This window comes from Aptenodytes patagonicus, chromosome 1, assembly GCF_965638725.1.
Source record: "Aptenodytes patagonicus chromosome 1, bAptPat1.pri.cur, whole genome shotgun sequence".
Lineage (NCBI taxonomy): Eukaryota > Metazoa > Chordata > Aves > Sphenisciformes > Spheniscidae > Aptenodytes > Aptenodytes patagonicus.
The window spans coordinates 103,213,343-103,224,642 of record NC_134949.1 but is presented as its reverse complement, the minus strand read 5'-3'; the positions used below and the strand labels follow the sequence as shown (position 1 = coordinate 103,224,642).

Genomic DNA, 11,300 nt, shown 5'->3' with positions numbered 1-11,300 from the left:
TTTTACTTCAATTTAAAAGGTTGCACTTTATTTAAATGTATGGTGACACTTTGTTCTTTGCACTTAGAAAACACTTTCTCTCTAGACATTTAGATTTCCTCTTTATTTTCTCAGAGGAAAAAAAGTTAAAATTAGTGAAGCTAGGTCCCATGGGGAAGGGTTTGTGTGTTGTTGAATTTGACCTGTTGGGTTAAGCATCTCTTTGCTGCAGCTGCTCTTGTTGTTTTGCTTTTAGCTCCTGATTATACCTGGGAGGGGGGAGGAAAAAAGCACAGACTAAGAATAGAACACCAGTTACAATAACACTGTCTTCCTAACAATCTGTTCAGCAGAGGAGGTTTAAAATTACAATGGCCTTGAGGGTGGAAACTTAGGATAGGATAGTTTAGTTCATGTAAGAAGTTCCAAATTAGTTGTTAAGTTTGCCTCATTCCTGGCCAGTACTGAAGCCAGAGAACTCAAAATTTTCCCTCAAGAAATAATAAAAAAAAAAAAGCTGCTCTGCTTAAGAACCCTTTGATTCATCTGGAACTGACACGATTCAACACTGAAAGCTGATGGAAGTGCAAAGCTTAGGAGGAGGAGAAAGTCTAGGCTGTTTTTCAGTCGGACCTATAGCTTTTAAAGAATGCCTTAGACCCAGAAACTACAGCTTACATACAGCGTTCCTTAAAATGTGTTCTAGCTATACTGAAAATATTTAAAGCTTCACTCTCACTCAACTGGAAAACTAACAATGTAGCAAAAAAGTTCTGCAATGTTTAATTAATTGTTTGTTTCCTCTTGCCTGTTGCACTGATACTGAAGCTGGTAGAATTTATAAACTCCTGGTTAAGACGAGGTGGTGTGAATGCTTAGTTATAGTATGAGTAGCCCTTCTTAATACATACCTCCATATTCGGAAGAGTTGAGAGCCACCAGCACAGCCAACAAAGAAGTTCACAGCAAACAGACTCCAGTTTTTAGGAATAATAACTAGAGAGTACCTTGACCAAATAAGGCCTGTTGAATGAAAGGGAAAGTTTTAAAGATGTTAGGTCTTTAAAGTGAAATATTCAGACATTCCCCTAAGTTTGGCGACAGAATCATGGGCTAGTTTAAGTAAACAAGTTTTATAACTTCATGTTAGATAACTGCTTTTCTTATAACTAGCCATTTCTCAGAAAAGTGCATCGAGTGCCACTGGGACAGCTATGGGTATGTATTGAATTTTTCCAAAATAACTGGACAATAAGGTCAATCATAGTCTTAATATCAAAGATCCTCTGTACTCTACAGCAGCCTAGACCTTAATTCTCCAGCACAGCTGCAGGGCATTGGCATTTTGCTGTAGTATATCCAGCTTGCTGCACCAGCTTAGAGAGTACAGAATCCACCAGTCAAGAAAGGTTTACATATCATGCAAAATGCACAGCACTCTGTCAGATATCACAGTAAAGTCCGGAGAAGGAAGAAGGTGGCAGCTGTAATTTTGATTTTCAGCTTTAGCTGCCACAAGTCCCGCCCCTGACAAGATCTGGTGGAACACCTCAAGTACAGAATATTGTTTCTGCCAGGGTGAAAATTCACGGCGGACTGCAGTGCAGCAGTCCCTGTACCACTGCTTCCAAGTTCTTTTAACACATGGAAATTCTTTCCAGTTACGTTAGTGTAATTACCCTATCATTGTTTAATCCCTTAAAGTCTGCTCTAAAAAAGTCACTATATCTTGGACTGATTTCAAAATTACTTGACCTGAAGCAAAAGAGGTCACTTAGTGGAATGAGTGGCATCATTGTAACTTAAGGGATGACAGTCATATCCTAACTCGTAACAACTTGCTCTGGACAATTCCAAATTAAGACACGTGTAGAAAACTGTTATATAATCACAGAACTCTTAGAGATTTAATAACAAGTATAGGTCTGTCCTAGAATTAGCATCCGACAGCAATAGTGAGAGCTAGCATATTGTAGTTAAGCCTTTTCTGTAGAAGTGGATTAGTACTGAGGGAGGATTCAGAAAGAAGCGTATACAGTTTTAGAGGGAGTGCTGTGTAAAAGCATGGAGTAACTTTGGCTTTACCTGTGGCCATTAGTACTGCAGACTGTGCTGTGCTGAGCTTTTCTGCTGGTCTGGTCATATCAGCCATTCCAGCACATACCAAACCCTGTAAAGAGAAATTCAGTGAGCACCAGTCCAGTACCAGGACCTCCTGTAACAGATCAAACGCTTTACAAGGGGAAGTTGCTTCATAGCTCAGTGCTTATTCTATATGCGTTATGCAGGAGATGGCATGCATTATATGAGCAGAGCAATTAGACTCTCGGAGACACCATCCACTTCTAGCCCTTGTGGTAGGAATAAGAATGCAGTTATGGGGGGTGCAACTGGCTTCCAATAAAATCCCAGGCAGTGGCAATTTTGTATTAATTTAAGAACAAGGTTAATTTAAGCACAGCTGCTTAAGAAAGCAGCTGAAAAAAAAATTGGTTTTCATGCAACAAGTCGAAGCTTATCTAAAAAAGGCCCTTCTTCCTAAAGCTCAGACTGAGATATTGCTGGTAAAGATGTAGGTGTGACATGATATAGTCTTCACTCAGCTTCATCTGAGGAGGAAAAAGCGCTTCTTTTTTAATATTATTTCAGTAAAAGTAGAAAACTTCCAGGTGAAGCGAGGAATAGCTTGGCTGATCTACTTGACCACATTACTAGCAAACATGCTGCTTGATTTGTTTTGTTGTGTTATTGCCCTCTACTGGAAATACAATTTCATGTTACAGGATTTCACAAAAAACCAACCCCCCCAAACCCCACAAATGAGAGTCCTAATGCTTTTAATTCACTGACTGCCACTAAGGACTCCTTTGGCTCCAATCAAGAAACTGGTTTTCAAGGGTAGACACTTCCATGTGCTGCCTCACTTACGGGATTGATGTTGGTGCCACGGAGGTACAGGTTTTCAGCACACCTCAGTAACTGCAGTAAACGTGCCTTTGCCATGTAGGGGAAGTCATTTTAATTTCTCAGTGAAGAACTTCACTGTAAGCTTAGAGCTGCATGTTCACAAAAGAGAAACTATCTGTGTATTAGCTCTTTTGATACAGCAGCAGTTGACACCAGCCTGCTCAGAAGAGTTGCTGGTACGCTCGGGCTCGAGCACATTGCCTGGGAGAGCCACTGGAAGGTTAACCATGGTTACTACAGCTCCAGTTTAGATTGACAAAGAAACCAAGCTACAGCTTAGAGCGTAACGTGTTGCCTGTGGCCTATAAAAAGTTGGGGTTCACAATAGCAAACATATGAACCAGCTGGCAGTTGCCTTTTTTCTTTTTTTCTTCCCCCCCCCCCCCCAGCAGTGGCTGCTCATGTTTTCTCAAGATTACCTTGCACTCTGACATGCTTTAACCTGCCTTCAAACTTTAAGGCTTAGGAATTGGCTTCCTTAAGATACTCTTCAAATTCCTTAATCTCAGAAGAAATACATGCTTTAAGAGTTTTGAATTATACGCTAGCTCATGCCTACTTTGAGCAACAGTTAATGTTTCACAAGAGAAAGATTTTGTGAAACTTTCAGTGAAGAGTACAATTTTTCCACAAAGCATTTTTCCCCCACTATATCCCCTGCATGTTGTGCTATATGTTATTAAGGCTAATTTTGTTCCTCCCCGTATATTAAAAATTAGACCCTCGGTATTAAATCTTTCTGTAGGTTCAGCTATCTGCTGGGAAACTATTGCTTGCTCAATGGGTTGCTGCAGATTGCCCTCTGACTGACATCCAGACACCAGCTGACATCTTATACTTACCCATTTCATAATGGGTGCCCAGAAAAACACTGTTTTGGGACCTGAGGGAGTAGGGGGGAAAAAAAGAAAGGAAGTTAAATTATTCAGTGAGATGTGGCTGCTTTAATACCCACAGTAAGTTTTGGGTTTGTTTCTTTTTTTTTTAAAATAATGAATTCAGTACATTAGCGCAGTTTCTACCACTGTACAAGCTCTAACACCTAGTACTCATAGTTCATCAGCTCAGTGCATCAATCTTCAGTTGTGTTATCAGTCAACCCATTTCTGCAACAGATGAGCAGGATTTTGTATTTCCATTTTTAAGCAAACAAGGACACTAGAGCAGGCAAAATGCATTTATAATGAAAAGAGTTAGGATAAGGCCTAGGAATAGTGAAGACAGTTTCCATATAATGATTAAAAGCTACTCTACAGCTGGACTAGCAGAATTAGCATTTGAAATCTTTGTGAACTGAATCTTGTAAACTAAAACCCCAAAATATTTTATTACTGGTACTGTAACAAGTCAGCCCCTCCTTCCCTTCCCAAATGACAGCCCATCTCTTCATGCTACAGAAGACATGCTGCAGAGCAGCATTACATGGTTAAAGTGAGAGTAGAAATCGCAAACTTAAGTAGCAGTAAATGTCACAAGGAGAGTGTCCTCACACACCTCTGATCTGCACCTCTGAATAACCATGTCTTTCTAGCAGAAACAATGCTTCCCACCCAATAATCTACCAACAGGCAAAGGAGGATTATGGGGGAAGAGGAAAAAATCTGCAGAATGAAGGGAGAAAAGTCAATGGAATGGGATCTGGGGGGAAACCATCTCTCTTTCAAATACACGTATCTTACAGTGGTGCTAAAATGGCAACTGGTTGGTTAAAACAAAGTACTGTAATGCCACACCTACAACGTGCAGACTGCCAACCATGCCAGAAATCATTCATCTAGGACTACCGCTCAAAGTCTTAAAAGAGAGACCACGATCCAAAGCGTCAACCCACCGCACTGGGAGACAGTCAGGACACTGCTTCTGATTTCATCAAAACACATTAAGTTTTAGGTCTCGCTACGCCACTGCTCAGCATTCTGATAACATGCAAGATGAAGCCAAGTTTTCACTGTAATAAGTTACATATTATGAGTAAAGTTTTTAAATATAAACGATAAACACTAGGACTTTGGTTGCTTGCTTTTTGTGTGAGCTAATTTTTCACTAACAATTCAGCCTTAAAAAGGCCTTGCAGTAACTATTTATACTCCCTGTTTTAAGCACCCTCACGTTTAAAACTATGACTTGGGAAAAATTAACTTCAGGTTTCTACAGCAAGCACCTGTGAAGCATCTCATAGTTTGGGGGATAAGACTAATTGTGACAAATATCAGTTGCTCTGTCACCTTAAAGCCAACTAAGCCCTATAAAAGGGCAGGGCAACTGCAACACAGAATGCAACAAAAACTGGCTTGGCAGCTTTGCATAAAGCCCTCTTAGACCCATGCTGCTTGTGACAGCGATCAAGTTTCAAACTGCGGTTAATAACTTCTAGCACATTACTTTTCGCTTGGATAACTGAACGTTTCTACCTACACAGGATTTAATTTTTTTTAGGATGCATGGGCTTGTGCAGCCACTAAAACTGTCTAACATTGTTGAATAAATACAGCTCAATATTCATCCTTTAAAGATACAAACTTCAGTTGCTGTTCTCTTAGGCAGCTACTTAGTATGCCAGCATCAGGCTGCAAATATAGCTCTTTTATAAATCGGTCTTACAGAGGTCCCACAGAAGTAGCTTTAATTACTATCAACTATTTTCTTCTAAAACACAAATTCAGAGTTGGAGTACTGGAGAATGTGGGGTGAGTATAAATTATTAAATTGACATTCCCTAAACAACTAGTAAAGTTTTCAAGAAGACTGACATTAATTTTTGTTAATAATAGTTAACTTGGTAATTTAAAACTGCTGACTACAAAAGTAAGAAACAATTGGAGACAAGTAAGGTACCAAGCCAAGCTTGTTATAAGGGAAGACTGTCAAACACCGTAAGCGGAACACTCTCCTGGAGGCACGCCAGTAAGCACCCAGCCAGGGCGAGCTCTTCCCAGATCCTGACACCCAGAATTTTTCAAGGATGAATGTGACAGCAGCACATCAGAGCAGGGACATACCAGAGGCTAATTTGGACATCCATGTATGTGTCCAGTTTACAGAATTTATGATTTCTATTAAATGTAAGAAGTCTTTGTCCTGCAGAGTTTAGTTTAATTGGACAAAGTGAACCAAAGAGGCCAAAGAGAGGGAGTACAAGCTCAGCCCATGCTTCCCCGTGGCTGCCAAGAGCGATGTTCCCCGCTCTGTGGCAGCCTGTGGAGTTGGTGTGCCGTACCCCAGGCCCTTCGCTGTCCTCCAGCAACCTCGCTCTGTGCAATGCCAGCCAAAGAAACAGCTTTTCAGACCAGGCATCAATTATTTTACTGGAAGCTTTCTTTGTACCAGAAAAGAAGTAAGCATTGTTCTTCATTTCTTACAAGTGATTTATGATTTCATGATAATGACACTTAATATTCCTAAATTAGACTAGAAACCTAGATATCACCAGAGATAAAATGTGAGCCTTTCATTTTTAACCTACTTGTTTTGCAGTCAGTGACACCTATTGCATAACTTTCTCACAGACCCACCTTCAAGGCATTCAAGGCTTGAAACAGAAGTGGCAGAGGTTCAGTTTCGATACCTGCTTGCTCTGTGGCTTTTCTCACTTATGCCATCAGTATGGATTATAGCAGATATATATGTATATATACATACATACATACACAGAGTCCCTAAAAATGGGATTTTTTTTTTTAATTAATTTCAACATTATGATGGTGAACAAAAGCGGCCCACAGGCAGTTCCATGAAGTGAAAAGCACTGCAAGGCAAGGGAACCTCCAAAGCATTTTTCAATTAGTGCTACAGTTCTGATGAAGAACGAACATAGGTGTTCCCAGTGCTCGCCGTGCCTTGTATTCAATAAAAGCAATCGCAAGCTGCCACATTTCACACAGGATGAATGTGGCACTCAGAGGCTTGACACCTTTACAGTGGAGATGTGGGACATATTGACTCTTTATACACAAAAATTACATTCATGTTATATATATACTGGTCTAGTGAATTCAGTACAAAACAGACATTTTGGTATCTGCAGTTTTCACTCTGCAATTGCTTTTTCTTTAAAGCAACAACTTTCATTTCAAGAGAGGACCGTTACAGGTAGATGGAGCAACTGACTGAAAACTAAAGTCCATTTTCACAGTGCATATTCCAGGTAGGTGAAGAGTCAAGGATGCGTATCACACTGAAACAAAGCAGTGGGAACAGCAGCCTGTGGAATTTTAGGATTTATCGAGCACTCTCTTTAACTACCCTATGCAATTTGTTTACATGACAAACATCACCTAAATGGCACTGAAGCAGATCATTTTACAAGAGGTTTTTCTCTAGTAACACAAAAAAACATGTTTGCTCAAGTAAAGGTAAGCTTTAGGTCAGGCAAGGGTAGCTCATTTCAGGGAGGCTGGAGCCCTTCCATCCCCACAGGAGCGCTTCAGCTACGAGAGTGGACTCTTGAAGGGCTGGAGCCGTCTTCGGTAGGAGCGCCGGATTCGGCAGAAAGAAAATGAAGCAAAGGGGAGCTTGACTTTAACCAGAGTGCACTTCGAGATCAGAAATCCTCGCAGCGCTCCCCCCTATTTGTTCAGCACATCCATGTGAAAGAAGTGACCGCTGAAGCCTTCAGGCCCCTTTGGAAATCATCACATCCCTCGGATTAGGATCAGGCAGCCCCACCGTTGTTCCCCGGATTCACACCGTGGAGTAACGTGACAGCGACACTCAAGTGCACTCGCGCGTTGCAGGAGGCGGGAGTAACAGTCAGTATCGGGTCTGGCTTCTTCCTTCTTTCCAAATGAAAGAAGTTTTCCTTTAACTAGCAGGAGCCCACTCTTCGGCAGTTTCCCCCGTGTCAGAATCACGGTAACAGAGGTGCGACTCTGCGGCCCCGATTCCGCCTCCCCAGCCGCGGGAGGACCCCCCCCCCCCGGCGGACCGCGCTGCCCAGCGCTCTGGCACCGCCGCCGCCTCCCCGCGCCAGGAAGCCGCAGGGGCCCCCGGAGGGACCCGCCGCACCCTGCCTCTTCCTCCGCGGACCCAACCGGGGGCCGAGGTAACCCCTCAGCCCCCGGCCCCTCGCGCGGAAGCGGCGCAGCCCGGCAGCCGTTGGCCCGCCGGGGGAGGACGGCCCGTTACCTGCCGGGTGGTTGTAAAAGGGCCGGAACCGCGGCGGCAGCTTGAGCTCGATGCGGTCGAGCAGGCGGTGGTAGGAGGCGCGGAGACCCGCGACGGCGGCCGCCATGTCGGGACGGCGAGAGGGGCGCGGGGGCCGGCAGCTCTGTCCCTCCGCGACCCGCCGTCCTTCCACCGCTCCCAGCAAGCCCCGCCTCCCTGTCACCCCCAGTGCCGGGGGGAGGAGCGCCGCTCCCTGCGTCCTGATTGGCGGCCTCTGCAAGGGGCGGGGCGGGGCGGAGGGGTTCGCGCAGCGCTATTGGTTAGGGCGGCCTGCCCCCGCCTCGTGACGAGAGCTGGTGCCAGCGCGCTCGAAGGTGTCAACGGGCGTCTTCGGAAAGGGCACGAGCGCCCGGCTCAGAGATGGCCGCCGGGACCGCCTCACGCTCCCATTCAAGATGGCCGGCGCGGCAAACTCTTGGCCGCGACTATACGCCCAAACCCAAGATGGCCACCTCATGGCTTCACGCATGGCTGGAGAGCCGGTTTGGCCGGCGAAGCCGAACGCGTTGTCGGCATCCGTCATTTCCACGTACGCCCCCTCCCCATTTGGGGAGGGGCGGGGGGTGTCCCCCGAGGCGACGCTACCACCTCGCGCGAGACGCCCGTAGTCTCGGAGCGCTGCGCCCCCTCCCTCGCGGCGGGGGCGGGGCGCCGCGGGGGCGGGGCGCCATGCCTGGGGGCGGGGCGCGGAGCCGCCGCCGGCCCCGCCGCCGCTCGCTCCCGGTCGGTGCCTCGGCGCGAGGCGGGCGTGAGAGCGCCGCGCGCGCGGGCCGGTCGGTTTCCATGGTGATCGCGCGGGGCGGCCGGTACCAGCGGAGCGCCCGACACCCCTCCCTCCCCCCCCCGCGCCCCCTCCGCGCGGGGCCATGTCCCGCGGGCACTGCCCCCACCTGCTGTGGGACGTGCGGAAGCGGAGCCTGGGGCTGGAGGAGCCCGGCCTGCTGCGGAGGCACTACCTGGGTAAGGGCGGGGGCCGCGGCGGGGGCGGGCGTCGCCGAGCCGTTCTCAGCCCCCCCCCCCCCCGAGGCGGGGAGGGGGCCGGGCGCCCCTTGCAGCCGCCGCCGCTCCCCCCGCGGCCGGGCGCTACCCCTCTCCCCACGCGCGGGGCGGGGGCAGGTGACAGCGGATTCTCCCCCCCGCGGGGCGCGCGCACGCTGGGGGCGGGGCGCGGTGGGAAGAGGGTCCGCGCGTGGCGGGGGGCCGCCGGCCGGCCCCGGGGCTGAGCCCGCTTCCCCCGCCCCGGCGCTGCCGGCCGGTTCCGCTTCCCCTCTGGGCCGGGCTGTCCCGCGGCAGCGGTGGCTGCCGGCTCCGAAGTTTCCTGTGCCCCGCGTGGGGCGGCCCCCCGCGCCCCCTCTCCCCCCCCCCCGCCCAGCCCTCCGCGCCCTCGGGGGGGCCCGGGGCGCGGCAGGGCCCTCGGCTGCCTCCGTGCGCTGCCTCCGCCGCCCGGCGGCCCTCGCCCGCCCCTCGCCCTCCCCGAAGGAACTGTTGCACGAGGGAGATCCAGCGGGGAAGTTGGGCGGCGGGCCGGCGCCCGGGCGGTGGCGGATCGCGGCGGCTCAGAATAGAGCGGGGGCCGTGGTTTATGCCCCGGGCTGAACAGGCTGCGGATTTACGGGCCCTGAGCCTCTAAAGATTGCTAACAAAACACGTAAACGCCGGGATAATGGCGTGATTGTTCTCCGGGCTTTTAGGTGTTTCCTGGGTTTTGAAAGCTGAATGCTGGGCAGAGCCGCTTGAACGCGTTCGGTGCCGGCTTATTTAGCGTGTCTTTGTGTTCACAACTGCTCTGCAGCGACCGGGGGGGGTCTCTAAATACGCTTCAGCTTCTTGCTGCCGTCTCTTTCAAACGCTAAGCTAGTTATTTTCACTTTCTGAGTGCCGCAAGTTGAAAATAGTGCTAGCTTCAGTTTACGGGGCTTCGGGGAGATTTCTTTAGTGCAAAAGAACTACTGGTATTCTTTGTAATGGCGCAGGTTGCATGCATTCTGCATCTCCCCCTTCCCAAAAATATATTAAAAAAAATATTTATTCACGTGTTTTTGGAGGTGTGGCGGTCTATTGCATATATAATGACACTGATTTGGGGGGGGTGGGTGGCTCTCCGGGGAAGATGGCTTATTGGTCGCAAACACTTTCTTTTGTGCATGTGTGGCAACATAATTCCTGCTTTTGAGTCGAAACGTTGAGTACTTGAGGTGGAGCTTATTTACAGCGTGGTAAAACGTGTATCTTTTTGTACCTCCCAGGCATTTCTGGCTGTGGCTTGTATTGGTTTTCATTTGGTTTCCTGGTGGAATTTAAGGTGGCCTATCACATTACCAACCCGAACTCAGTGGTTTTCTGTCGGTGGTCCCTGAGCACTCGCTCAGTAATCCGCAAGAGGTAACTGAGAAAAGCAAGGTCGTTGCTGGTAGGCTTCCACCTATTATAGAGAGGGTGTATGTGCGTATAGCACCTACGTGCGCATAAGTCCTCTGGAAAAAAATTTTGAGGTCCTACAATTAAAAAAGGTTGAAAACTAATGGTCTGACTGCTTTTGACTTTTGTTACGTCTTGACAGCTGTGCTTGGCCAAGTCTTAGCTGAGGATTGTCCTAACTTTTAGTGATCAAACGCGGATATCCTTCTGACTGGATACTTAAGGAATTTCTTTTTTTTTTTTTTTTTTTTTTTTTGCCAGCTCCAGTTGGAGCAGAAAAGCTCAATGTTAAAATTAGGACTGTAGTGTGTAGATTTTGAAGAAGTGCCGTAAGACCTTTTTTTTTTCCTGCTTTTACATGGTAGTGTCTCTGACAGTTGAAGTATTAAGATTTGATCAGTAGAAATCATCCTCCCAGATTTATTAAGATCTCTCTTCTGGACACGGCTCCAATAAAATGTGCATAACTTTAGTTAAAAACAAAATCCCTCTGGTGACTAGGTTAAGGTCTCATATTTACTGTTTTTCATTTAACCTAAACAAGTTCAGTAGCTTTATAGCCTTGAGAAAATAGGACCTGGGAGAGGCTTCCCACTGAATTGATGTTAAGATCTGCATTGGTGGTGGCAAGAGTTGCTCAGTCTTTACAGACTTCTGCTTTTAACGAAAGGGGTTAGTACATGGTGTGCTTGTCTTGTAGAGCCATTGCACTTGTATTCAAAATGGCATTTATGGCCTTAATAGACCCACTAATTTTGCTGCTAGTCAGGTGT

General features: G+C 47.5%; 2 protein-coding genes across 8 annotated transcripts in view; one reads left to right on the top strand and one right to left on the bottom strand.

The window, feature by feature from the left end:
- MPC2 (mitochondrial pyruvate carrier 2) lies at nucleotides 1–8,258 on the bottom strand. The gene is made up of 5 exons (XM_076351177.1): nucleotides 8,071–8,258; nucleotides 3,789–3,829; nucleotides 2,065–2,149; nucleotides 891–1,002; nucleotides 1–248 (listed from the first exon to the last, which is right to left on the bottom strand). The coding sequence occupies exons 1-5, from the start codon at nucleotides 8,174–8,176 to the stop codon at nucleotides 191–193; spliced, it is 402 nt and encodes a 133-aa protein (XP_076207292.1). The 5' UTR covers nucleotides 8,177–8,258; the 3' UTR covers nucleotides 1–190.
- Nucleotides 8,259–8,958: 700 nt separating this feature from the next.
- Nucleotides 8,959–11,300, top strand: part of DCAF6 (DDB1 and CUL4 associated factor 6) — a 92,106-nt gene continuing 89,764 nt past the window's right edge. For 4 of the 7 annotated variants that reach the window (XM_076351147.1, XM_076351138.1, XM_076351131.1 and 1 more), the window contains exon 1: nucleotides 8,960–9,069. In XM_076351147.1, coding sequence (XP_076207262.1) covers nucleotides 8,976–9,069 — 94 coding nt within the window. In that variant the 5' untranslated portion in view covers nucleotides 8,960–8,975. Of the gene's footprint in view, nucleotides 9,070–11,300 lie in introns of all 7 variants that reach the window. The other 3 variants (XM_076351155.1, XM_076351164.1, XM_076351120.1) reach the window with 2 other exon arrangements.